General features: G+C 54.6%; 1 protein-coding gene across 4 annotated transcripts; it reads left to right on the top strand.

Moving 5' to 3' along the window:
- Window positions 1–579: 579 nt before the first annotated feature.
- On the top strand, window positions 580–26970 carry MFSD4A (major facilitator superfamily domain containing 4A). Of its 4 annotated transcripts, XM_036909729.2 has the most exons (11): window positions 582–882; window positions 6746–6871; window positions 9089–9287; window positions 9908–10168; window positions 13178–13346; window positions 13785–13900; window positions 14969–15142; window positions 19532–19679; window positions 22269–22339; window positions 23510–23630; window positions 24779–26970. In XM_036909729.2, the coding sequence occupies exons 1-11, from the start codon at window positions 653–655 to the stop codon at window positions 24832–24834; spliced, it is 1671 nt and encodes a 556-aa protein (XP_036765624.1). In that variant the 5' UTR covers window positions 582–652; the 3' UTR covers window positions 24835–26970. The 4 variants fall into 4 exon arrangements, with proteins under 4 accessions (XP_036765625.1, XP_036765627.1, XP_036765624.1 ...); XM_036909732.2 differs by lacking the exon at window positions 14969–15142 and having other exon boundaries at window positions 581–882; XM_036909731.2 differs by lacking the exon at window positions 6746–6871 and having other exon boundaries at window positions 583–882.
- The last annotated feature ends 1024 nt before the right edge of the window (window positions 26971–27994 follow it).

The raw sequence follows: 27994 nt of genomic DNA, 5'->3' as shown, positions 1-27994 counted from the left end.
CCCAGGCCCTTCCGCGGAGCTTGGGGGGAGGAAGGGGCCGTTTCCAGGGTTTTCTGTCTAAGGGGCAATGTTCCTACCCACTTGAGGTTCTAATGAAAGCCATAAATACTCTCCCAAGAAAAAAACATACGTAGGAGATTTGACCTTCTGTCTGGCGGAGCCTGGGGACACGGGGCGCTGTCAGACCCTCAAAGTCCATCTGGGAAGCCCCTGGGTTTAAGGGGTCGCGCCAGGGTTTCCTCCACCTTGAAGCGACCTGAGGCACAGCGCTGGCAGACCCGCTCTCCAGCCCCGTGCACACCTAGGACGGCTCAGGCTCCCCGTTGGCTGAGCTCGGAGCAGGGGCGCAGGCCCCTCCGGGCCTGGGGGCTGTATAAGGGGCGGGTGGGCAGGCTGGCTGGCGGGGTGGCGCTTGTGTCCCGCCGGGGAGGGTGAGCGGGCGTGCTCGGGAAGGCCAGGGCGCCTGGCACCGTGCGAGGAGGGCGCGGGCCCCGCCGCGGTGCCCACGGGCCACAGACGCGCCCCCGCCGCTCCCGGGCCGTGGGCGGGGCCCTCGCGGCGGCCCCTCCCCGCCCCTCCCTCCCGGCTGCCGGCCTCCGCGCACTCGGGCCGCCGACTCGGAGCCGGCAGCCGCGCGCCCGCCAGCGGGGCCATGGGCTGCGACGGCCGCGTGTCCGGGCTGCTCCGCCGCAACCTGCAGCCCACGCTCACCTACTGGAGCGTCTTCTTCAGCTTCGGCCTGTGCATCGCCTTCCTGGGGCCCACGCTGCTCGACCTGCGCTGCCAGACGCACAGCTCGCTGCCCCAGATCTCCTGGGTCTTCTTCTCGCAGCAGCTCTGCCTCCTGCTGGGCAGCGCCCTCGGGGGCGTCTTCAAGAGGACGTGAGTGCCGGGCCCGCGCCCCCAGCCCCCGCGCCCCACCCCGCCGCTCCGCCGCCGCCCTCCCCCCGCCCCCGCCTGCCGCGGCCGGAGACCACCCCTCCCAGCCCCGCCAGCCCGCCCCGCGGAGCCGAAGGCTGCCTCCCCACCCCAGCCCAGCTCTCCCAGGAAAACTCTCCGGGGACTGGAGGTGACTTCTGGGTTTATTTGCCTGCGCTCACCCCCGTGAGAGGGTAAACCCAGCTCTCGCCCCGCTTCCCCCACCCCCACCCCCCGGGGAGAGGGGGGATGGAGTTGGCAGAAGTGGGAGGGTCGCCCTCTGGCAGCGGGTCTGAGGTTTGACGGGGGCCCCTGCTGCCGGAGGCGGGCTTGGAAGCTGGTGGAAGGAGAGTGGGAGTGTCACCTCCGGGCTATGCCGGGTGGCAGGGCTGGCTGCCGACAGAGCACCCCGGGGCGTGCTCCACTCAGAGCCCCTGCCCCCGTTCAGCTGACACAGGCTGTCCCTTCCCCGGGAGACCACGGGTGCAGAGTGGTCCTGCTCCTGAGGGAGCCGGGCTTCCTGCGCTGGTCCCTGGAGGCAGCACCCCCCCCCCAGACACACAGGACCCTGTCACCGGTAGGGCCACGCAGGGGAGGTTCAGGGGTCTCTCACTGAGCTTGGTAAGGTGCTCCTCCATGTCTGGTGCCAGGCTTCCCCTCCACTTCCACAACCCCTTGGTACTCCTCCCTGCCTGTGTGCCCGGGCAGGGACTGGACTGTGTCTGGTGTGACCCCGGAGATGCCCCTTCGGATACCACTGTCAAGCCTTACTCTCCCGGCTCAAATTGGACAGGGCCGTTTGGAAAGGCTGCAGGATTCACCTTTAGCGCAGCTGGGAAAACAGACCCGAAGCAAAGCATAGATGACTTGCAAGCCAAACGCTGCTGGAGAGTTCCCTAGTCCCAGCTCCTGGCTGGCGTTGCCTGGATTGCATGGCCTCAAGCAAACCGTGGCCTTGGAACAAACCCCAGAGAACTTAAAGGGAGCCATTCTGGGGCAAGGGTTCTAGCCCTTTGACTGACTCCTAGAAGTATTCCTGAGGGTGAGTTTTCCTATCTGCCTTGCTGCTGCCGGAGCGGATGGAGAGGAACACAGGTGTCATGCACACAGACCCCATTTTAAGCCCCTCAGCCAAAAAAAAAAAAAAACCACATCAACTAGGGAGTGACTATCCCCAATACCAAAATCCTCTTGTGAGCTGAAGAATTATTCTCTTAAGAAGCAAGTCTTCTTGTGTACATTAGTGTTTCTGTGTGTTTTGTGCAGGATTAGATGTATGGGGGATTCAGAAAATCTTAAGAAAAAGCTGAAGAGCCTTTCTGATTCTGCCTAGAGGTTTAGTTAGAAATCAGAGTGTTTTTCTGGTTTTGTTTTTGTTTTCAGTATTTTGACTTTCAAAGTGTCCCTTACCTGGAACTTTTTAAGAACATGTGAATTTCAAAGACCAGGAAGGGGAATGAGGATAATTCTAAATGGCAGGTTGGCATGCCAGGTTTTGTGAAAACAGCAAAGACACACACCCATCTGGGCCATTGCTTTGCACCTCCGTCAGGGCTTCTTCCTCAGCCAGAGGCTCTGGTCTTGCGGCAGGACATGTGCTCACAGAAAAGAAAAATGAAAATGGTAGTTAAAATCAACAACCTTGTTGAGCATTTATGCAATGCTGGCACTATTCCTCGGGCCTCGTTTGTATCAACTCATTTAATCTTCACCCAACCCTGTAGAGTAGGTCTATTATCTCCATTTTGTGCATAAGGAAGCTGAGGCACAGAGAGGTGAGGAAACTTGCTCTAGGTCACACAGCTACTGAGATGCCTAATCAGGATTTGAATTCAGGCATTTGTCTCAAGAATCAGACACTTTGGCAGGTCTTGCTTTAAGAATAGTCACATTTCAGTCTACAGGGTACAAGTTATACCCCATCCTCACCAGGCACAGGCATGATATGACTGACCCTATAGAGACACATTGGCTGACTATTCCTGCTCTGACACATCTGAGAAGGAAACTGTGGGCTTCTGCAACTTCCTACTGGGATCCAAGGGGTGGGCATGGGGGGACTGGTCCTATCAGGGATTCAAGTTTAAATTCTGAACCTCAGTCCTCTCACCCCCAAAACAAAATCTCCTCAAGAACCCTTTTCTTTGGTCAAGAGCAAAGCAGACCTCAGTGGAAGTGGAGGATAGCACATGGGGGCGGCCTGTTTGTGGATGTGGGTCACTACCTAGCTAGGGCCGGACGGCTCATCATGATCCCACCAACCCCAAAACAAACCAGACCTCCACCAGCCCTGAAACCTGCCTCTAACGTTTGATTCCTTGGGGCCTCACCACAAGTTAAAATGCTGATACCCCTGCAAGTGCTTTTCAGCCTAAGTGATTACCTGCCAGTGTACTGGGCTAGGTGGGTGCTTGTGCGGGATTGGTTTAACAAACCTGCAAGGGCCAGCTGTGTGCGGGGGGTGGGGGGGTCAGGGGAAGTGCAGAATGACGCACACAGGAGAGGCATCGCCTCTTTCTCTAGGGTTCCTGCTCAGTCCTGCCTACTGCTTGGGCCAGACTGAGAACCAGAGCTGATGGAGCTTCTGGATGCGTCCATGGGGACGTGCATTGGGGGACTGCACACGGAGAGCCCTGGGTGTTAGAGGTGGGGCGGCGGAGGACAGGAGCCCCTGCTCTTAGTAGGACCAGCTCCCTTCTTTCCTCTCTCTCCCCACTCCTCTCTCTGGTTTCTAACATAGAGATCTTGAAGGAGGCCACCAAATGCAGGCCAAAAGGGAGAGCGGTACAATTAGGGCCTCAGGAATCTGGACTAGACCTTCCTTAGAAAAATCTTGCTTATCGAGAGCAAGAAACCCTTCAGAGAAGAGAAAAACACAAAGCCACCTGGTTGGCAAAGAGTCTAGGTATGTGTCCTGTCAGACAAGAAAGAGGAGGGCTGTTTAGACAAGAGGTTAGGGTTCCTCCTGGTTTCCTGGGGACCCGTCTAACCACCCTGGGTTTTCAGAGCTTCCCCAGCCTTCTCCCCGCCTCCCTGCCAGGAACACTGGCCTTTCCTGTGTTCACAACTCTAAGTATACCAAAAAAACGAGTTGTATACTTTATTTTATGGAACGTGAATTAGATCTTAATTTTTTTAAATTAAGGCATCATTGATATACAATCTTATGGTTTCACATGAACAACATGGTGGTTTCAGCATTCACTCATATTATCAAGTCCCTCGCCCCGACTCCGTTGCAGTCACTGTCTATTAGCATAGTAAGATGCTGCATGATCTTAATTCTTTTTAATTAAAAAAAATCTCTAAGCTCATTCCACACCTTCGTTGACTCCTTTAACAAGTATCTTTTGAGCCAGACCCTGTTTTAGGGGTGAAGATGACAGACAAGGCCCCGCTCTCGTGGAGCTTCCGTTCAGGAGGACTATTTTAGTAAAATGAAGGAAGTAAACTATGGGTGAGGATGGCACGTGACAGAGTTGAGGCTACTTTAACGAGGGGGTCAGGGAAGGTGGTGACATCTCTAAGGAGGTAGCATTTGAGCTGACAGCTGAGTGGCAGGAGAGAGCCCTGCAGGCAAAGAACTGGTGTCGCAGAGGGGAAACAACTGTAAACGCAACCAGCGTGTGAGGAGCACTCCCTGCGAGCTGGGAGACCATGGCACACAGGGCCCGCTCCGGCCCAGTCCAACAGGGCAGTTCCAGCTTCAGCTGGGACCTCCCCAAAGACAGGCTTTCTTGCTCCTCCCACTGAGCCCCCCGCCAGCCTTAATATGGGGCTCTGAACAAGCTGGGGTGTCCGTGTGGGGGTGACCCAGTTAGAGGGGGCCCTTTCCCCTGGCCCAGTCCTGGCTTGAGTCCTGGCAATCTCCAGCCTGCCCTAGCTCCCAGGGGTGCCCTGTCTCCTGGTTTCTTGGCCCAGGCCCCTGCTTCTCTCCTGGGGGCTGCCTGTTCATTTTGCGGGGGGCGGCCTGGGGAGGCCTCTGACTCTTGCTGGATTTTGCACTCTGCTCCTGTCCTCTGGTCCTTCAAGGAAAGACATCACCCATGGTGGACCAGGCAAAACTGTGAGAAGGCTGTCAGTGCCCGCCCTGGGGTCCCTCACTCCATGGTGGCATGGCACTGGGCCTCAGCAGCATCTCCCCACCCCTGAGGAGCGGAGGGCAGGAGTGGCTGGCTGACGCCTTAGTGCTTAAGCCCTCCCCCCAACCCCCGCTGTTTCGGAGCCAAGCAGCCCCTTCTCTTGTCACAGAACCGGGAGGCCAGGGCAGGCGCCACAGCAAGGCCAGGGCAAAGGGATCACACATGCCCTCTGGGTAGGGCAGATCACCTGAGCTGACAGGGTCAGCAGTGTGCTCAAGGGCACACAGCAAACTGGCAGGGCAGGCACCTCCAGCACAGCCAGCGAGGCTCGGGCAGGACCTGGCTGCCTGCCTGCCTCCCCCATTTGCATCGTCTGTGCGGAGCCATTAATGACTAACTTAGCTTTCTCGGGCTTTATGAGGAAGGGTTCCCTACGCTGGCTAGGCAGTTCCTGCCTTGGGGGAGTGGGACCCTCCCTCTAAGTGGCTGGAATTAACCTCTAAACCCTGGACCAGGGGAGGGAAGGCCCAGGACACTCACTGGCTTTTGCCTGAATTGGGAGTCAAGAAACTGGACCCAGGCTCGGCACCATCCGGCTCTCTTCCCCTGCCGGGGCCCAGGTCCTGATCCGTAAAATGAGGGGAAGGACCCCCAGGTCCTTGCTGCCATGCTGGCAGTTCCTGGACCAGCCTCGCAGCGGGGGCTGCAGCAGGAGCAGAGGAGGGCCTAGGGGAAATCCAGGGGCTGGCACTGCTCTCTGCACCCTTTCTGCTAAGCAAGCTTCTCTGGGCCGGCAGGCCAGCAGGGAGGGGGTAGGAATCAGGGAGGGGCTGCTGGTGGCCAGGGAAGAGCCCAGGGCGTGAGTGAAGGAGGAAGACTGTGACGTCACCCTGGCTGCACCGCAGCCTGGGGAGGCAGGGCTTACTGTCCCATTTTACAGGGGCGGAAACTGAGGCTCACGGGGCCTGAGGGTGTGCACCTTGCCCCGAGCGGTGGCTGGGAGCGGCGGAGGTGGACCTAAGACCAGTCTTCTGATTATAAATCCCACTACATCTGTGCTGCCAAAACTGTTTTTTGACATTATTATTATTACATAATTTTCAATTACCCACATTCCTGGAAGGAGCCGTTGACCAAACCATTAAGTGACCAAGCCAATTAGTGTATTTCAGTCTGGCTCTGGGATGTATCTGGGATTTCTTTTTTCTTGGCAACACCACCACATTCTAAAGAACTGGGTTCAGGCTGATTTTTGGAATGCCCAGGCACAGCCCTGCCAAAGCAACTGGGGCGGCCGGTGGCCTGCGATCCCAGTTTCCTGTGGGGCAGCATCCCCGTGCATTGGGAATGGATTTCCATCCCCTGGTGCCCGGGGACGCCAGGCCCAGTATGGGCTTAGCCCTCCCCAGCCCCAGCTGGTGGGCTGCAAGTTCAAATCATGACCCAGGGTTGGCAGAGATGCAGCCGGGGGTGGGGTTCCTAGCCCCCTCCAGCCTCTCCTTTGTACCTATTCTCTGTATCCCTTCTTCCTGCCTGTCACTGGGCCTGGGAACAAAAATGCCCTCTGGGCATCAAGTGTTCTTCTTTAGAATGACAAGGTAGGAGAGAAGAGAGGCCTGGACAGGGCTGCCTGCCATGCCAGACCCTTCCCTAACCCCTTCCTCCACCAGCAGCCTGGCCCTGTTATTCTTTCTCTTTCCCTCTCTGTCTCTCTCTCTCTTACCCCTGAACAACTCCCACACCAGCCTCCTGTCTCCAGGCCGTCCTGTGTGGGAGATGAAGACAAGCTTTTCTCCAGCACTATTCCCATTTGATCAGCAATATCGGCAGCCCTGGATCGACCACCTTCTCAGGGCCACACTCAGTGCCAGGTGGGGGCCCACAATGAACAGACTGGGGCAGACCCTCGGAAAGCTTGCAGTGGAGCAGGCAGCTAAAATCGGAAGCGTCTGGAGCTCCCACAACACCAGCAGAGGGACCACCGGGGACTCATGTTCTAGTAACTACAGCAGTTCGACATTGCTTCCTATGCCTGCCATTCAAGGCTCTGCAGAAACTGGCCTCCTGTTCCCTGCTGGCCATGCCCCCATCTGCAGCCTTGCTGGGTCCGTGGCCCAGCACCAGCCCTTTTACACAGTTTCTCTTTCTCTCCTCCATGGAAAAGCAGCGTGATGCAGGGATGGGTTTGAGTGTAGGCTCTGTCAGCCACTCTCTTAGCCCTTCTCAGCCTCAGTTTACTCATGGACCGAACAGGCCCATTGTGACATCAGCCTCACAGCGTGGCCGCATGCACCGAATGTCTAAGGCACTGTAAACAAATTCGTTGTTACCATGGACACTGTAGTGTGAGTTGTTATCCTCACTCTTTTCTCCCAGCTCCTTCCAATCTGTTTATTGATCCCAATCCCTTTCTCTCAGGACTGCTACAGGACTGATCAGGAACCATGTGCATCCAGGTTTTTCTGGACAATCATGATAATGTGTTAATTCTTCAAGAGAATATGTACTTGATTCAGGGTGTCTGGACTTTATGGCAAAGTGGGGACTGAGGCGGTGGAAATATCATGCTGTCCTGGGCACGTGGAACGTTTGAGGGAGAAAGGGATCTTCTCATTGTCCCTGAGTCAGGCCAGGAAGGAGGGTGTCTAGTCTGCTTTGCACAGGCAAAGGGAGGGGACAGAGCAGAGAGAGCTTTGGGGAGCAGCCTGCCTGTAGAGGGGGGAAGGTGGGGCTTGGCAGCCAGGCTGCAGGCTGTTGGTTCTGGGGACCCACAGAGCAGGACGTCCCCACCCCCCATTTTCCTCCTAGTGGCTTGGGGGGAAGAGAGTCCTCCTACCCCTCACACACAGCTCTGAGTTGGGAACAGGCAGGGGTCATGATCAGTAATCTCCCCTGCAGATAAGCCTGGAAACAAGACAAGAGAAAACGACCAACTGCTACTATCAGTAGAGCCCTTTGATAAATGATTTAGTCAAAGAGGGGGCAAGATGAGAAGCTGAGGGCCAAAGCTGTCAGCGCAAAACTCCAGAGAAAGGCGCTGCCTGAGAGGCCTTCTGGGGGCCCCCTCTTTTCCTTAATGGGCTGGAAACTCAGGTCTTCTTGCCACATTGCCCCCCACCTCTCCAGGTTCAACAGCCAGGTGGAGGCTGACTGGGGGCTCTCCAACTTGTCATAATCTGAGAAAGTTCCTCCACATCCTCTCCCTTCCAGAACATTCTTGCTGCCCAATCTCCTTCCCTACACTTTAGACTGGTCCCAGAAAATGCAAGGCTTCCTTCCTTTCTCTGGGAGTCACAGGCAGGGTGTGCCTAAAAGACCTTGGCAGAGCCTTAGACACTCTGTTCACGGCTCGCTCACGAGTGGGCGAGCAGGCCCTCAGCCTGCCTGCTGTGGGCACCTATGGGGAGGTCGCCACTCAGACGCCTCTCTGTGGGGGCCTCCCTTCTGGACACCTGCCAGGCAGAGAGCCCAAAATCTCTGCACATACTGGGGTCACCAGGTTACCCAAATGCCTCGGCTGTGGGCTCTGGTGCGGGCAGCTCAGGCTGGGTGCCTGCAAAGGGCCTGGCCGTTTTGCCCTTCCTGTGTGGGGAGGGCGCAGAGGTTTTCTGGGTCACGTTCCCTCCCAGGCCCCCCCTCCAGTGTCATACCTACAGCACAGTTCCCTTGAGATGCTCGGGGCAGATTCCCCTTACACCACCCTGGAGAGGGACGGAAACATCTTTACATCTAACCTTTTATAAGTAAACAATTTAAAGTTTAAGTAAACAGCATGCAATTGCTCACAGGTAAAATAGCAGTTACACTTGTGGCGTGCCCATTGTGTGCCACGTTGCAGCCTCCTGAGTTCTCAGCCAGCTCGTGAGGCAGGGATTGTCACCTGAGGACACTGGCCACTTTAACCATCTCGCCCACGACCCCTAGCTAATAGGTGACAGCTTCCTCCACAGCTCCCTTCCCCCTCCTTCCAGAGGGTGGGGGTAGGGTCTCGGCTTCCCTGAGGCCCCCCCAGTGAGTGGCGGACATGGAGGGGCTCTTCATTAGAAGGCCCCGGGCCCCCTCTGCTGACCTCAGCCTCTGCTCTGCAGCTTAGCCCAGTCCTTATGGGCCCTTTTCACCTCTTCCCTGGCCATCTCCGTGGTGTTTGCCGTCATCCCCTTCTGCCGCAACGTGAGGGTGCTGGCCTCCGTCATGGCGCTGGCGGGCCTTGCCATGGGCTGCATCGACACGGTGGCCAACATGCAGCTGGTGAGGATCTACCAGAAGGACTCGGCCGTCTTCCTGCAGGTAAGCCCACGGGCAGCCCTGCCCCTCGCCCCTGGCCCTTCCCCCAAGGCTGGGTATCTTTTCCCCTTGGCCAGGGTGGTGACCCAGAAAGAGCGCCAGGGTGTCAGTCCAACATGAGGGCTTCCAGCCAGTATCTCTGGACTTGGGTCTTCTCATCTCTAAAATGGGGTAGGGAGCCCTGCGTGCAGGGTGGTCTCGGGAACCCAAGTGCTAACGAGAAGCAGAGCTTTGTGAACTGGAAAGTGGTGTGATGGGAAGGATTGCCCTCCCCCTTCGGCTCCTTCCCTCTCTGCGTATTTCCCCCTCCTGCTCCTTCCGGTTGTCCCGGACCCCAGTCTGCCCTTGGGTTTATGAAGCCCCTTCCCTCGGGGTGTTAGCTGGTGGGCGCTAACATGGGAACAGCCCCCCAGGTGGGGTAAGATTTGGGAAAGAATGGAGAGTGAGTGAGGGTCTTGGCCGTGTCCCCAAGTCACCCCAAGCCAAGAAGTGATGAGAAGAGCCCCCCGCCCCCCCTGCTTTCCTTTGGGGCCAAGCAGGGGCTCCCTGATGGGACACAGGTGGGGCTGGGGCGTTCCAGCCTGGGCCATCCTCCCACCCATCCCACTTCTCTTCCCTCCCAGGTTCTCCATTTCTTTGTGGGCTTTGGTGCCCTGCTGAGCCCCCTCATCGCCGACCCCTTCCTGTCTGAGGCCAGCTGCCTGCCTGCAAACAGCACGGCCAACGCCACATCCGGTGGCCACCTATTTCATACCTCCAGAATCCTGGGCCAGCACCGCACGGAGGCTCGGCCTTGGTCCAACCAGACGCTCCCTGGGCTGCCCTCACAGGATGGGACGGGGACCCACGTGTCCTACGCCTTCTGGATCATGGCCCTGATCAATGTGAGTGCCACTGGGGAGAGGGTGTGTCAGGACTAGGGGACAGTCTCACGTACAGTCCACGCCAGCGCCCAGTGCAAAGATTCTTCTGTCCTGAGAAATGGGCTGGGGCTGAGGTGTGCCCTCAGGACAGCGAGAGGGTGGGCGGACCTTCCCAGCAGGTTGCATGAGATCAGTGCTGAGTTGTGACACCCCGGGGTCACGGCTCTCGGGGAGGCAGAGCCGTGAGCAGGGTGAGCACAAGGAGTTTCAAGTCATCGCAGGCTCTCTGGGAAACCAGCCCTTCTCCTCCGAGGCCAGATGAGGTGGACTGGGGCACGCTGGGCTTTTCTCTGGTGTCCTTGGGTGCTGGGGGACCCTTCCGTGCCTGCTGTGAGGCTGGCTCCTGCAGAGGCTGGAGGATAGACACGATGACCTCTGAGGGCCCCTGCCTGTGCTGGGAGCCGAGTAGAGAGCCCAGCCCCCTGTGGTGGGGAAGGCCCGAGGCCTCTCCGGACCCCCAACCTACCAAGTCAGCTGACTTGGCCTCTGGCTGCAAACCTCCTCTGGCGCTCTGCAACCCAAGATGGTTCCCCCAAGTCAGCCCAGGCTGGGGCCAGAGGGAGAGAGGTGGGGAGACCCCCGTCAGCTGCTCTCTGGGTTGGGAAGGATGCTCAGGAATGCCACCTGGCTCGGGTCCAGCCTGGGCTGGGGGAGGGGCAGTCTTCCAGGTGGCCATTCACCTGGCTGTGGGATGGAGGCCCCGTAGGGCACGTCGCCGACTCAGGGCCCCTCTTTGCTCTGGGCAGACTTGTCAGCCCTCCAGAGGCAGGCAGGCTGGGTTCAGGCGCTGTAGCGGCTCTCCAGTTGCTGCTCATCTCAAGTGGTGCTGTGCGTGGAGCACCGGAGGGGTCTTTGAGACCGCTCCCCCCGAGCACCAGGACAGGGAGTGTCATGCCGTCACTGGCTCATGGCCTGACTAGGGGCTAGCAAGAGGCTGGGCCGGACAAGCCCAGGGCCCCAGCACAAACCTCCTACCTGCTGCCCCACAGTTACGGCTCATTTTCCCTTTCTTGGCAACGTTCCTGTCCTGTACCAGAGTCTTCACCAGGGGGTCTCAGAAACACAGCCTCTCCCTCCGCTCCTTCCTTCTTCTGCCCGTGCCCATCATTGTTTTGGAGACAATGCAGCTTTGGGGCTGTGCCCCGCCAGTGGGACCAGCACAGGGAAGGAGCGCACTCAGTACAATGTCAAGGCTGAGACTCCGGGACCAGGAAGCCGGAAGGTCCCGCTTAAGCCCGAGGTCTGTTTTCTCTTGCTCCATGAGGTGTGGACTGGAGGCACTTTGTTTGCTTCAGGATGTCCGGAGTTTCTCCATTGGTTTGTGTCTGACGATAAACAGTCCACCACAGGAGAGATGGGGCTGTGCCTGCACGTGGGTGCGTGCAAGCACGGCACAGGCCACCTGGCGCTCCTGGACTTCGGAGGTGGGGCCAGCTTTCCCTGAATGGGCTTCTCACGAAGCTGGGGTGCAGTCCCACTGCCGGTGCCAGCCGGTCCCCCGTGAAGTCCTTCCCACCGCCCACCTCCCTGGGAAGCCCCACCTGAGTGACCGCACCTCCTTCACAGCTGTTTCCCCTCGGCCTTCACCCGGGCATTCTGCCACCACAGGCCTGTGTGTGGGTTTCCTGTTTCCCCAGCAGACCCAGGACTCCTGAGGGCAGGGGCTGTTTCCTCCCACTCAGCCCCATTTGTGGCTCTCACGCTGCGCTGAGGTGTGTCTGACTTTGACTTATTTTTGAGTGTGGACGGAGGCTCTCAAGGTGCCCGCAGGAAGGTGTCAGCACAGGGTGTGTGCTGGTGACTTGGGAGAATGTCCCTGAGAGCCACCGTGCCTCCACGCAGAGCGGAGGCTCCCACAGGACAGCACCGGGCAGGGGCTGGCAGCCTGCGGCCTTCCGTGTCTGCCCCGTGGCTTGACCTGCAAGCCCAGAGGAGCCCACTGGCCTCTGGGAAACTTCCGCGCCTCCCTGGTCTTCCTCTCTCTCCTAAGCTAGAGGCACAAGGATGAAGTTACAGCAGGAAGGACAGAGGTTGATGTGATGAAGGGCTTCCTGGCGGTGAGGATGGTTAGATGCAGGCAGGGCACCTGAGGGAGGCGGTGGAGGCTTCTCCAGGCAACCTCAGAAACCAGAGACATTTCTCATGGCACTGGGGAGTTCATAAAACCTCAGCGGCTTCGTATAAATAGCAGGGAACGTAACACTGAGCATGTGTGTGTGTGTGCACGCACTGCGCGTAGCATGCACTTTGCAATCAAAAGGAGACCATGTCTGTTTTCCAGTTTAGGTCAGCCTCGGCACCCTCCTAGGGCATAACATCACCCATACAGCCCTGAGCTGGAGATGGCACCGGACAAAATCCCAACGCCAGACTGCAGTCTAGCTCTGACCCCAGTCAGCTGTGTGGCCTGTTACTAGTGCTTTCTGGGTCTCTAGCTGACTGCCCAGGTCTCTCCCAGTTGGAACAGGTTGTAACTAAGTGATAATTTTGAGTCTCAGTTATACCATCTAGAAAACGGGGATAATAATCCTCCCCACCCCACACTACTATACTGTTTTAGACTTGTGCTAACTGAAATCAAAACTTCTTTGTAAAGCCTCGTGTGATCTACGAGCACGGGGGAGCCATGCACCGGCACCATTCAGGGTGCAGATGTGAGAAACAAGTTTGCCTCTGGCACCTCTCCTGGGCCCCGAGAGGCCTGGCGTGAGTCCGAGCTCTGCGTGTGATGAGTACGTCTTGTCAGGGAAACAGATGTGGTTGAGGTTGGGCGGCGATCACCCTAAGCCTGCCCTCGCTGCATTAGCTGGGGACGGCTCTTGGGTGGACACCTAGGGAAAGAGCTGTTTTCTCCCAGGACTGTGCAGACATGTGCTGTACGACCGTGTGGAGGGTGTGCGGTGGCCCAGGCATGGGACGGGGGAGCCTGCAGGGGGACAGGGCTTTGCTGACCCTCTGCCTGCCCCCCAGCTCCCAGTGCCCTTGGCTGTGCTGTTTCTGCTGTCCAAGGAGCGGCTGCTGACCTGCTGCTCTCAGAGGAGTCCCCTGCTCCTGTCTGCGGATGAACTTGCCCTGGAGACCCAGCCTCCTGAGAAGGAAGATGCCTCCTCACTGCCCCCAAAGTTTCAGCCACACCCAGGTGGGGGCGCTAATGAACTCTCATGCTCACAGCCCCCCTGCAGGCTTCCCTGGTAACTCCTCCCCCTGCCGAGAGGGTGAACATACAGCACAGGTGAGAATAGTTGGAAAAAACTTTGGCAGCGATGTCTCCTGAGGCCAGAGATGGATCAACCTGGCCAAGAGCATGGGGAAGGCAGACTTCCGGCTCCAGCCTCCATTCTGCCTAATGCCACTGGTGTGACCTTGGGCAAGTTATTTGCCCTCTCTGAGCCTTACTTCCACCAGGACTGACATGGACAGGGGCTTCCCCTAACAGACGGTTGGAAGCCAGAGAAAGTGGGAGGCAGAAAGTGGTTCCCTGTTCTACCAAGGCTCTTGTGACTGCCAGCCACAACTCTGGGCATGCAGAGTGGGGGGCAGAGGCTGAGGCCCAGCCGTGGTCTTGCTTCTCATCCAGGACACGAGGACCTGTTCAGCTGCTGTCAGAGGAAGAACTTCAAAGGAGCTCCATATTCCTTCTTTGCCATCCACGTCACAGCTGCCCTGGTCCTGTTCATGACCGATGGCATGACGGTAAGCCGTCCTTGGAGGGTGCTGCTTACTAGGGGGTCCGCGTCCCCTGAGACTCAAATCTGGGGAATGGCAAGGGCGAGAGGGGGGCATCAAGGCTTCCCAGAGACTCACCTCTGTACCGATTCAAAAATATAAACCGAATGAAAATCCTTGGGGAGACTGTTTCCAAAATTGTTCACAGCCCCTTGGTACCATGGTGCCAATTGCTTTTATTTTTGTTAAGTCTGTGGATAGGGGCCTATCTCATTTGTCACTGAGTACAGGCCTCCCATGCTTTTTAAAGGGGCAGAGCCCTGTTTCCCCAAGTAGAGGGCATGCCATGCCCAGTGGAGGACACGCTGCTTCCTGGAGTGCGTTCCAGACCTGGGCTTCTCAAGCCAGATTGTACACAAGTGCAGGCAGGGCTTGGGCCCAGCTGTTCATCCCACTCCTGACCTCTGTTACACTATTTAGTGCCTTCTGCCAGAAATCTCTTAGGATTAGAGTAGGACAGTTTTGAATTGCTGATCAACAGAATCAGTTTTGAATTAACTGATTGCCATATGAGCGACTCTCCAAAGAGAAGGCCATAAAGAACTTCAGTGACTGGTGGCAAGTCCTTGCTTCCAACTCTCAGTGCAGCCTTGGGCTGGTCACTTCTCTCTGCCCCCTTGCCTGTAAAATGAGATGCTTATGCAAACCTTTTATTTTTTTTTAGCTGCAGCACCCTTCCTTCAACAAAAAACCTTCTGTGGAATCCTCATAGATAAAGCATGTGGTGGAGCTCTGCTCTGGTTGAGTAGGAAGCAGGCCTATGTGCCCAGACCCCTCAGGACTCCTTGTGGACCCCTACATTCACCTCCCTAGAACACCTAGGCCTCTGCAAGGGCAGTATGTCAGCTGCCAGGCTCCCAGGTTCTAGCCTCGACTCGGCCCTGCATGCTGTTATGATCTTGGCGCCACGCCCACCCTCTGTTGAGCCTCCTGTCCTCCCTCGGCCCTCAGCACACTGGCCCCGGCCTAAACTTCTGCGATGAGGGTGGTCTGGCTGCCCTGCGGGTGTGCTCAGTGGGGCCTGTCTCTCCACAGGGGGCTTACTCGGCCTTTGTGTACAGCTACGCGGTGGAGAAACCGTTGTCTGTGGGGCACAAGGTGGCCGGGTACCTCCCCAGCCTCTTCTGGGGCTTCATCACCCTGGGTCGGCTCATTTCTATCCCCATCTCCTCAAAAATGAAGCCGGCCACCATGGTTTTCATCAATGTGGTAAGTGGCCCCTTTTCCTTCTTGGAAGCCAGGAGGCTATTGACTCCTGGGCTTACGTCTGCCCCCAGGACATTTGCTCAGGATTGGACTCAGCCATCAGGGTGGGAATGTAGGAGAGTGGGGAGAGATGCTGCCGAGGAAGGGACGGAAATCCAGGAGGTGGAGGCCGTTTTGGAAAAGTCACTCTTGGGCCTTTGATTTTGTCCCCTTGAGAGGAAAAGGAGCTGTAGGAGGTGATTGCTGCTGGGTATGGACCTGGTCCTCGCTGACAACCTGCCAAGAGAACAGGGAGGCAGGGGCTGGCTCTGGGCTTCCAGTGTCACCTGGGTGCCCAAATGGGCCCAACCCTGTGGCCAGTGGAGGCCAGGGCCCCTCTGCCTTCAGAATCACCGTCTGTGGGCTGGAGCCTGGGAACTTGCATTCTGAAACTCTCTCAGGAGATGCTTAAGAAGCCAGACTGGCATATGAGACGGCTCTGGGAGGCAGGCAGTCTGGGCCTGAGCGACTGGTTAAGGCTTTGGCCCTGATGTGTGTCCACATCGTCATCTGTGACAGAGGGGTCCAGATCAGATTCCTGTCGTCTAGCCCAGCCTCCTGCCGGGGCTCTGATCCTGCATGTCTCTCTTCCAAAGGGCCTGTCCAGTGACTGGGAACTCACTGCCTTTCAGCCCAGCCCACCATCAGCAAGTGGGTTGAGTTTCTAGCAGAACAAGGGTCAGGAAATAATGTTGGAATTCCAGAGACCAAAGATCATGAGCCCCAATGAAGGCCCTTGGGTTGGCTCTGTGCTGGCTGATGACCTTCAAGAAAGACATTTCCTTTCAGTGCAGATGAGAAGAAGGGTAGAAGCCAAACTCAAGCAGATGAAGGAGGGAGGGAGATGGGAAGTGGAGGCATATTGCAAATAGCTCTGAGCTGAAGGGAGTTTTGTTTGACAGGAGTCAGGGTGGCGTAAGCCCGTCTGGAGGCAGAGGAGAAAGGGGGGAAGCCTGTGAGGGGAGGGTTCCCGCGAAGATAACACTGTCAGAGAGTAACTGAGGGAGGAAGGTCCTGGGGGAGGGAAGAGGGGCTGAAGAGCCCAGCGAAGGCTCAGCTCAGCGAGGAGGAGGCCCTGTCCCACGCAGCCAGGTCATGGGATGCAGCAAAGCAGAGAGCCTTCCCAGAGAGGGTGCGGTCACACTGTGCTGGCAGCCAGCCTCTGTAGGACCTGAGGCCGGCTGATCAGGGAGGAGAGTAGGGTGGGACTCTGGGTTTGAGAGAAGGAAGTCTGCAGCATCCATGTGACACAGGCGCCGATGATAGAACTGCATCTGATTCCGTAACATCCCCCTGTGGTGACAGATAGTGACCGCACTATTGGGGTGAGGATTTAATAATGTGGGTAACTGTTGAACCACTGGGTTGGACACTTGAAACCCATATAAGATTGTGTATCAATGATACTTCAATAAAAAGTAAATTAAAAATAAGCACTGGCGATAACATAGCACAGTGATGAGGTATTTCAGCGAGAATTTAATCCAATTCCAATTTTATACAACCTCAGTAAAGCTCCGCAGAAAATCTAAAAACAAAAAACTGGCACCTGGAGTGCTGGTCTTTAAAAAGGAAAGTCAGATTCCTGGGCCAACTGAGACTTCAGGAATCAGAATGCCCAGGGAGGGCCTGGTACTCTGTATTTAACAAACATGCCAGGGGCTTCATGTCATCAAGCAAGTCTGGGAGAATACTCTCCTAGAGCAAGTGACTCTCAAATACATGAGGCCTATAGAGTTGCTTCTGGACATTAGATTCTGGCCCAGAGAGTCTGATTCGGGGGGTGGGGAGGAGCCTGGGCATCTGGGTTGTCTTGGAAGCTTTCCAGGTGGTTTCGGTGGGCACCCCGTTGGGACTTGAGCTGACCAGCCCTAGTGAGTTTCTGACGCTGCGGCTGCCAAGCGACAGTCTCAGATTCCCTGCAACTTCTTCCAAGTCTTCCTCTCGTTTTTAAACTAACAGCCACCCTGCTGTCAGTGTTCTCCTGGGTCTCAATAATCACTTACTGGCTAATGAGTCTGCCCTTTGTGCAGGGTCCTGTGGGGGTGCCAAGTCGTACAAGCGGGGCCTCTGCCATCACAGGGGTAGAGGATGGGTAGGGGAAAGGGAGAGTGTGCCCTGGCACGGAAGGGGAGGAGCAGGAGTTGGTAGGCAGGTGGGAAGCAGGCCGAGGGCCAGATGGGGCCACCAGCCAGCAGGGGCCCCCCCAATGGGAGGGGTGTTGGGGGGCAGAGTTGCTAATATGCCCCAGGCACACTCAGTCTGTGGCCCGGGCTGGAATTGAAGAGCCGGGTGTTTTCCGAACTTCCTACCTCTAGACATGATCAGGGCGACTCTTCAAGGCTTGCCCGGAAGTATGTGTGGTTTGTCGGCGGGGTGACCAGGTGGCAGGAGGGGGTGAGAGCACTTTCAAAGTACTGGTTCTGGCCTGGGCTTATAAACTGAGAGCTGACAATCTGGGAGGCACCAGCCTGTGAAGAGCAGAGGGGAGAGTGTTCCTGGCAAGGGCACTGCCGGGTGTAAGGCCCCGAGGGGGAACTAACTTAGCAAGAGAATGGCAGGCAGGGTGGGGATGCAGAGCAGAAAGAGAGCAGGCTGGGGAAGCAGACAGGGGCTAGACCTGGTAGGGTTTTCTAAGCCGGATTTAGGATTTTATTCGAAGTGAGAGGTAGGAGTCCTTCAGAAGGTTGTGAGTGGGGAGTGGACATGGTCTGCTTTGCACTGTAAAAGCACACTCCAGTTTGTGGAAGAACGGCTTGTCGAGGGACAGGAGTAAAGCAGGAAGGCAGGGAGACACCGCTGCTGCGGCCCAGGCACTGGAGGTGGGGACTGGGGGAGGGTGGTTAGGATGGACTGGAGAGGCACAAAGACTCTAAAAACATTTTTGGGTAGAATTAACGGGACTGGTGGTTGGCCTGAATGTAGGAGGGGAGCAAACAAGAAATCAAGGACTACTTTAGATACAGGGCTTCAGCAGCTGAGTAGATGGGGATACGTGAACGGATGTGCAGGAGAGGAGGTTCAGGGGGCGTAAAGGACCAGGTCTGTTTTGGCCAAGTTGTAAGTCATCCAGTGACCTACCAAAGGGCAGTGTGATGTGCACATCTGGGGTTCTGGACACAGGTCATGGCTGGAGGGATAGATTTAAGAGTTCCTGCACAGAGACACTTGAAACTGTGGAGTTGGACTAACAGGGAATGAGACAAAGAAAAGCCAGAACAGGGTTCCAGGTCATCGGATCTTGCAACCACCACTGAGGGGCTGGTAAAGGAGGGTAAGGGTGAGTGGCTCCCGGACTGCAGTCACTGGCTTTGTTTTTCCAATTAGAGCAAATCCCCTCGGATCTGCACTTCCTCATCTGTTAAATGGGGGGTGGCAGTTGGGGGCATTAGACGTGATTTCCTACACACCTAGCTCTCCGCTCTATGCTAGTATTTGTCTAGAGCTTGCACTTACAGACCCTTCACTGCTATCACTTCACCACCACGCTTCAACATAGCTTTTGTAATCCATTGTGCAGACTAGGCGGCTAAGAATCAGAGAGATCAACTACCTCAAAGCCCCAGAGCTGGTAAATAAAACAGAGTTGGTCCCAACACCTGGGTCTTCTGCCTCCAAATCTGTGCTCCCTGGGTTTCTTCCCAGATGCGCTTTGCATAGAAATTATCCAACATTGATGTAAAACCACCTCAAATAATTTAAACAAAGGGTTATTTTAACAAAAATATGTCTACGTGACAGGGACCCTTACCAAACTAGAAAGATTTCTGGCCCTAAGCCCATCAGGGGTCTCCAAACATGGGTTGGAATCTGAGGGGGGCCATGCTGGTTGGGCTGCCACAGCCACTGACACTTTCCCTGGGAGGTCTGCCTAGATTTCGCAGAAAGTGGGGACCCTGACACCCTCCTGCCTCTCCTGCTACCCTATGGCTTCCTCTGTGAACTCAAGGCTTTTAGGGAAAGAAAAGCCTATCATCTCCGTAAGGGAGGGACTCACACTCAGGCTGGCAGGGCAGAGAACTGGTGCCTTGGGTGGAATTCCCGTACTTCCACACAGACCTGGGGGACAGGCAGTGTTCCCCCACCTAGGCCTTTCACGTGGGTGTGGTTGACCATGTGCGTCGGTGGCTGGCTCCTGGCGCTGTCCCGGATCCTCACGACAATTTTGCCTTGGCGGAAAGTTCAGGCAGGTGCAGTTCCCACATATCCCACCGGATGGCGCACTGGACCCAGCACTGCTCCTGCAGCCAGCCAGGAACTTTCCAAGTCGGGAGACAGACTCCTGGCCTTTCCCGTCTCAGTGGCCGCCCAGCTTTTCCCAGCTGCTAATCGCCTCCATCTCTGCTCTGACAGGTCGGCGTGCTGGTGACGTTCTTGGTGCTCCTTGTCTTCTCCTACAACGTGATCTTCCTGTTTGTGGGGACAGCCAGTCTGGGCCTGTTCCTCAGTAGCACCTTCCCCAGCATGCTGGCCTACACTGAGGACATCCTGCAGTACAAAGGTGGGTGTGCGGAGGATGACAGCAAAGAGGGGCTCCCTCTGGCTGCCCGCCACTTCCTCCCACACACCCCGTCTTTCCATGGTTCCTGCTGAAAGGTCACTGCCCTACGTCCTCACAGAAATGAATGCTCCCCTCCTGACTGGGAGGCACAGGTCCACAAATCAGGATTGTTCTGCCCAATGTGGCTCCCCCCGTTCAACATTACACCCGTATCATGTGATTTCAGTCCACAGAGAGGCAGTAAGCAGCTCTTTCCCATTTCCCCATAGTGATGTCTGCCACTGACGGTTGGCATCTGTGTGACGTGCGTGTTACATGGAAATTCCAAGTTCAAAGAAGAGCAAAGTGGCGCAGGAAAAGGGTTTTATTACTTAGCAGTAATAGTACCTCCCGCTTTGTTGTTCTTGTGGATGTTGTTCAAACACAGAGGATTAGAGCAATGACTCCCCATGATTTGGGTTGTGACACAGCCTCTTTGATGTCAGAAACCTCTAATTCTCTCCACTAATCTTCCTCCCCTTTCTGTAACCTCCCAAGTGCATATAGCAAAGACTTTTTAAAATGAGTTAATTAAAATAATTACGCTTTGAACATTTAATGTTGCCCTTAGAAGTAACCAGAGATGCCCTACGGTGTTGGAAAACCAGCATTAAAGATGAATGATTTCCTTAGAGGAGGAGTAGGGGAAATTGGCCCATGGCGGGAGGGGGTCGGAGCAATCAGAGCCACAACTGATCAGCTATCCACAGGAGCGAGAGACCGGAGACCTGTGCCTTGAACCCTAAGGAAAACCCCCAAACTCAAGCAAGAGGTAATGAAATAGTGTTGGTATTACCTGTCACACAGTATATCCCAGTTTTAAATGATCAGCGAGTGTTAGAGTTCAGTATGTTAAACTCCTGAAGGCTTTTGTCCTACAGTAGCTGTGTCTTCTCCTAGACAGCACACTCCGTGGGCCCCAGCAAGGGACAAGGCAAGTGGGCGTCGAGGTCGTCAGCAGACCTGAATGTTAGTCCTGCCACCACACTTCCTGGCTTTGTGGCCTGTGCAATTCAATTTCCCTCCCCTCTCAACTTGCTGAGCCTCAGTTTTCTCATCTGCAAAATGGGGATGCAAACACCTACCTTCTAGGATTGCTTTATGCATTAGCAAAAATGTAAAGTTCTTGACTTAGCAGCTTAACACTCACAAGTGCTCAATGTACATGTTAACTGGCTTTTCATGGGAGTACCCCGGCGGGGGTTGGCACAGCACCTGATGCCCAGGAGGTGCGGAAAGGCTTCTGGACAAGTGAGTGGAACAGGCAGCGTGTGCTGCTGGAATCCAGAAGGGAGAGACCAGTGTTGAATCCAGAGAGTCAACAGGAAAACAGGAAAAGACAGAAGAAAACAGGTGAAATGTAAGTGCGACCACAAGAGGGACTTCCAGCCCAGAGCAGACAATGATGATCTCTGTTTTATTCAAAAAAACACTAAGTGCCCACCGTACATTGGCCTCTGTGCCAATAATGAGCAGTGGTTTACCCGCTGAGTAAAAGTCAAGGCTTGGCCCTCTCTCGTGGGCTTGCAGCCTAGTAACTGGTGAACAGACAGTGGGGTGTGGGAGAGGGGGTACAGGGCTTTCCCACCAGGGAGGAGCAACAAATGAGCAAAGAGTTAGGAGCAGGGAGATTACTGGAGGAACTGAGCAGCTTCAGAGATGAACGAGAGCTTGCCAAAGAGGAGGAGGAGGGACGTTCGAGGTTGTGAGCGTGTGTTAGAACCTAGCAACGAGAGTGAGTGTGGGGCTCAGGAAACGGGGGGTCCTGTCTCCTGGCTGGGGGATGGATGGTGAGCAGGTGGCCTGAGAGGAGAGGCGAGCTCTCAACAGGGACAGATCATGAAGGGCCCTCGCAAACCACGTTAAAGCAGCTGGACTTTATCCTGAAGGCAGCGCTGAAGGGTCTAAGCAGAGAACAGGCCTGGTTCTGAGGGTTTATTCTGTGCCAGCACTATGCCAGGTGTTGGCATGCACTGCATCAGACACATCCACGTGACCCTGGGAAGGTGTTGTCATGGCCATCTTACTGAAGGAAACCAGGGCCTGGAGGCGGGACAGAAGCTGTCTCGGGTGGCAGGCCAGTCGGTGATGCAGCTGGGCTTGGAACCAGAGTCTGACGCTGAAGCCCGGGCTCTGAAGGTCTGCGCCACTCTTGCAGGTTGGCCAGAGTGTGGCGGTTGTGCCACACCAGGGCAGTGAAGACAGTGGTCTGCCCAGAGCAGAGGGCGGGCCAGAGGAGATCAGGAAATCTTTGCAAAGGTGCTCACACTGGGGAGGGCCCTGAATGCCAAGCTACGCGACTTGGAATTTACCCTGAAGACAGTCGTGAGCAAGTGAAGGTTTCAAACAGTGTGAACCCAGTGACAGCAGGACCTGAGCATTCCCAAGACAAAGAGAAGGGCCGAAGCCAGAGGAGTCTGAGCAGTCCACAGTGGTCCTCCTAGGCAGCCACACCGCTTTCCAGAGGCTTCCCAGAAACAGCCTGGATTATGCCAGCTGACGCCTGCCTCCTTAACTTGCCTCTAAACCAAATCCTTCTCTTTCGCTTAGGCTGTGCGACCACAGTGCTGGTGACGGGGGCAGGAATCGGCGAGATGGTCCTCCAGATGCTGGTTGGCTCGGTATGTGGGACCCTCTGGGGGAAGGGAGTGTGCCTCCACGCAGGTGAGCCACCTTTTGAACCCCAGCTGTCCCTCCCCTGAGGCTCCCACACAGCCCCACTCTGTCTGGGTTACCTGGTTCCATTTCCGGGCCAGCCTCGAAAGCCAAGCTTCCACATGCGGGATTGGAGATGTGAAGGCGGCGGCGTGCGGTCCAAAGCAAACACCAGTCATGTCTGGGAGCAGGGCCAGAGGGGCCCGGTGGGAATGCTCTTCAGCTCCCAGGCCCTGGGACGGCTCTGAGCTGCAGACAGAGTCCTTTTTCCACCCCTTGTCAGCTCCCACCCCCTGCCCCACCTCTTGTAGCCTCTGGCCACCCTGCAAAGGGCCCAGCCCAGCATTCCTGCCTTGATCGAGAGCCAACTCTCCCAGCTCTCTTCAGACATACCCACCTTGCATTTGTTCACAAGGGAAAAAGGATACATCTACCTTTAATTGAAGACTATGGTATAGATACCGTTAATCCTCTTTTTACAAAGGAAACTCCAATTAAGCAACTTGCCCCCTCAGTCAGTCACACTTGGGGTAACTGCCAGAGGGATGCCTGAGCCTAGGGTTTTCAGGCTCCAAACCCCTCTCAGCACCGCTCCTTTCCTCTCCTTTTGCCCCGCCAGCCAGGGGAAGAGCTACATCTTACAATACCCACTGTGTTGGACTGACGCGAGGCCTGGGATCGGCTGCAGTGTGATCTAGTGCCAGGAAGTGGAGGGGACCAGAGGAAATCGGTGCTGATCGCTCAAGCGGGGTGGCGGGTCCACGGGCATTCCATATGCTACTGTGGTATATGTTTTAAATTTTCTGTAAAGTTCTGGTCAGACCTTACAGGTAGAAACACCTTCTATGACTGGAGTCTAAGGAAGATATGGAGAGTTCCAGAAGGTTCCAGACATAGTGCTAAAAGGGACTGCGGGGGTCACCAGGTCCAACCCTGGCTTACAGCAGGATTTCTGCCTCCTCCAGAAACACAACCTTGAAATAAGACCAAGACGTCCCTCCTACTTAGTTTCTGTTAGTAGGATGGGCCTTAACCTGACTGGAAAACCTGCCAAGGGCCGGAGAAGGCCGCCTCCTCCAGTATGTCTTCATGTGGGGTTCTGACAGCCTGTACGTCTGTGTTTTCCCCTTTGGCAGGTATTCCAGGCTCGGGGTAGCTACAGTTTCCTGGTCTGTGGCGTGATCTTTGGTTGCTTGGCTTTTACCTTCTATGTCTTGCTCCTGTTTTTCCACAGGATGCACCCTGGACTCTCAGCAGGTAAGGAAAGAATCTGTTCCTACACAAGAGGAAAACAGAGCAGGGCGAGGATGGGGGAGAGTCTGTGGATCTTAGCACGCCACAAATGCTGTTCTGTTCCAAGTAAAATGCAAGGAAATATTTATTTTTCTACAGCTTCCTTTTCCCCTCTTCCTTCCTTGCCATGCGATTGTCTGTGCTGGACTCCTGGGGCCGGGAGGGGGTGGGGCAGGCCGACTCACGGCTTCTCCACCAGGAGAGGGGCATGGACTGTGAACCTAGCTTCCTGCATCCCGCTATGCCAGGCACCAGGGGCCGGGAGTCACTTTCCAGCGTGGGCAGGGCACGGAAAGGCAGAGCCTGCCTCCTTGGCTGGAACTCAGCCCAGAAGCCTAATTGGCCATCTCTTTGCTCTTTAGTAGGAGTTTTGACTCTAGTCCAAATCTCTTTCTCAAAAAGAAGTCCTTCAGGCCAAGTGGCAAAGAAAAGCCCCTTTAGGGCAGAGACACCTCCTAAGAATAGTCTTGTTCCTGGAGACCCCAAGCAGGGGAAGTCCCAAAGCTATTTTCATCACCCTGAGCCCTCACCTGCCTTTTCACCCCGAGTCTCCAAGGCCCAGCAACTGGGTCGGCTGTGCACACAGTCAGTTCTTAAGAGGTGGCCCAGCAGAGCCCTTGTCCTCTCCGTAGAAGGCAAATGATCACAGAGAGCCTGAAGGAACAGTCATCCAGTCCTCTCTCAGTAGGTGGACAGAGGCACCCTTTAAACACAGTTTGAAGGCCCAGAGAGCAGTGGGGGCCCCAGTCGGCACCAACTACACCTCGCCTGAGATTCTAGGTGCTAATTGCTGTCTAGCCCAGCAATTGGCACACAGCCTTCCTTTCGACCTTGCAGTCAGGAAACGATCTGCTGAATGTCATGAGGGACACTTAATGAGCACCCCAGCCATGTGAGAAAAACAAAGCCCATATTCCCAAGCCTGGGACACTAGTCTCAACAGACTGCCTCCACCAAGTTTGCCAGGACTAGGAGGTCTGGCTTCCCACCTGGCTCCCTAACGAGCTGTAGAATGGCAGAGCAGCAGAAAGCCTGGGGATGCGCTCGATGTGAGTGACTCCTGCAGCTCGTCAGCGCTGCTGACACAGACTGCCTGTTTTTTTCTGTTGCAGTTCCTCCCCAGGACAAACCACTTGGAATGGAAAGCTCGGAGTGCTACCAGAGGTAAAACTGGGTGGAGGAGGCAAGCGAAGACTTCAGCCTCTTGAGCGCTAGAAAGACCAAAGTTTTGAGAAAGCTGGGTGTAGCCATGGAAGCAATCTCTCGATGCCTTGGTTGAGATCTTCTCCAAAATACTTGGCTGGGTAGAAGAAAACCTGAGTTCTGGTACCTGGGTCCTTCCCAGGCAAATCAACGGAAGTTCACCCGGATATTCAAGTTACCTTCCTCTTTGCTGGTTCAGACTTTTTAAGAGCTGCCCAGGATACCCAGACGGGAAGGAAGAAGACAGCCTGTGCTTCACTCCATCAGCTGCCTCCTGCATGGACCACAGCCTGGGTTTGAAGATCGCTCTTCGTTGAAGTTTGACAAAATAGGTTGAAATTGTAAAACTTGATCATCGCTATATGCAGATATGTTTAAATTAATCAAACCCCAAATTCTTCCCTGGCATGCTCAAAGGATTTACGTGCTTTTTACTTATTCATAGTCCAAAGTCCCTCAAATTCCTGCTGCTATCAGTGGCTCATCTACAATGTGAAACGTCTAAAGGAAATGTTGAACCTGGCTATCTTCAGGACACTAGTTCAGTGGTATGCTGGGCTAGCTCATAGCAGCTTATAAAAGCCAATTATGAAACTTTCACTTTGAGAGCTCACTGTGAAAGGCAGCCATTACTAAAAATTATAGCAGTTTACAATTACATTAAAACAAAGGTAAGAGCTACTCAAAACTCATCACTTCCAACTTTTTAATATCTATGTTCTTGAGGTTATGTGTGTCTATTCTATCTGTATGGTGGAAATACTATATAAAGATATGCCTCTGCATCTCTTTCCAAATGCACTTTCAGTGATAACGTGTTGGTGGCTTGAGATCAGCCATTATGGGAGTATTTACACCACAGAAATTGGCAAAAGCCTCAGATCATGGCGTTCTATTTTCCTCTGGAAAGCCAGTTGTTAAACATTTACCAGCATACCACTAATAGATGCTAATTGGTCGAGAAGTTGCCTGGGAGAATGGATGTTCCATTTTTCTTTACTGACATTGACTAGCTTATAAAAGGTGTGGCAACAGCACTAAGAACTTCTCAAAAATATGTCATTGAAACCTTACATCGTCTATAGAGAAAAAAAACTCTACAGCATGTCAAATTCCTTAACGAAAAGCCAGACTCCTGAACAATTCAGGCTGGGCAGTATACTGAACGCTGTGCTGACAGTTATCAATATACAGTACGCAGTAACAGTGCCTGTCCAGAGCGAATCCTGCAGAATACAAAGGCAGAGTGCAAACTCAGTGACTCGGAAAGGGTAAGAGTACTGGCTTCTGCAAGTAGCAAAATGGCTGTTACAGCAACTCTGTGCATAAGTCTTTCCCCGCCCTTCCTCTGTGTAGCTACAAATGCACGTTTAAAAAGTAAGTGGACCATGGTTCCCAGTAACCTGTCCGAGTGGTGTGGTTCACGTGCCCGGCATGGAAAGGTTCACCCTACAACTGCAAGCATCATCACAGAAGCCAGCTCCACCTGCCAGCCACATGGTGCGGTGATGAGAATCTGGCTGGAGGGAGACCCAGTTCAGGCCCCGGCCTCACCTTCTAGCTGTGGGGCCCTGGGCAGATCACTGAGGCTCCGCCAGCCTTGCTTTATCTTTTAAGAGCCATTTCTAGAAGAACCTTACCCTACCTCAAAGGAATTATGAAAGAATTAAGTGAATTATTATATGCCTGACATAGAAGTTGCTTAATAAATGTTGGCAGTTTCTATTTTTAAAACCGAATTAGCAGCTTAGAAATTGTTCATATGTGTTTGGTACATATTTATTGTAAGTCAAACAGATCAAAATTCTTTTGAAAGCTGGTGGTCTAGGGGTATAATTTTAACTATGTCTGTAAATACCTAAAAGTATCAGATGGCAGCCAGACTTAAATGCACAGTCTAACAGTAGTGAGTGACTGATCTGGGCAAAGAAAGCAGCTGTATCTTTTTTGTGGTTTTTCCAAAAAACATCTTTTTTATACAGACTTAGAAGAACCAATGGCTGTATCTAGGTGATCATGATTCACTTGTGAATATAGAAAACAAAGTTGAAACAAATCTAAGAGTACCTTTCCTAAAATAAAATATTTTAAATTTAATAAGCATGTTATCCATTGGTCCTTTTATTAAGCCCAGAAACAAAGGACAGATGTTCCCCAAGGACAGGTCTCTCACAGCCTCTAGGTTCCCAGGGATGCTATCTGAGAAGGAACAATACTCTCTCAGACAGGACTGAGAACCATTATCCCTTCTTACATGACTCAGCTTAAGGGAAGGCAGATATGCTTTTACACTACACTTCAAAATCAGCTACAGAGCCAGCAGAGCTATTTTCCTGATTTCCTTTTAAGAGTTTTGACATTTCAGAGTGCTGTGGGGTCACCTTGTTCCCAGATTTCCCTTTGCTATCTGGGTGTGGGAATCTCACCCCTCTGTACACCAGACTCACTACAGGGAGATGCAGCAACACAGAGGTCTTTTAGAGAACTCATTTATTCACGTCAAAGACTTACTGAACACCTGCTATGTTCAAAGCACTGAGCTAGGTGCAGAGGTTCAACAGAGAATAAGATGGAAGCGTCCACCTCATAGAGATCACACTGCGGTTGGAGACACAGATGGTCAACAAGGGGTAGGTAACAGGCCACAGGATGAGGGAAGTTGGAAAGAAAGAGAAGGCAGGGAAAGGGGTGAGGCAAAGGGATGTCAGTAGGTGCCCTGGAAGGCCTTTCTAAGGAGACACCATTTGTGCAGAAACCTAAGTGATCCTCAGGAGCAAGCCATCCTGGTACCCCTAAAAGAGCCCATCAGGCAGTGGGCAGAGAAGGGCAACGGCCTTCGGCTGAATGTGCCTGTAGCATCTGAGGGTAGCAAGCAGGCCAGTGGGGAAGGGGGAGCGTGGAAAGAGGCTGCAGTGGGAGCTCGGGGCCAGAACATACCGGCCATGGTAGGAATGCCGACTGCTCTTTAGTTATGTGAGATTACTGGGGGGGTTGTACGCAGGCAAGGGACGTGATCTGATCTACACGTGTGAAAGTAATACTCTGGTTATTGTGAGCAGACTATGGGCCAGGAATGAAATTGGGGACACCAGTAAGGTATGCCTGCAATAAACTGTAAGAGGTGA

The sequence above is a fragment of the Manis pentadactyla genome, chromosome 9 (assembly GCF_030020395.1).
Source record: "Manis pentadactyla isolate mManPen7 chromosome 9, mManPen7.hap1, whole genome shotgun sequence".
Taxonomy (NCBI): domain Eukaryota; kingdom Metazoa; phylum Chordata; class Mammalia; order Pholidota; family Manidae; genus Manis; species Manis pentadactyla.
This window is presented reverse-complemented; position numbering and strand designations above follow the sequence as displayed.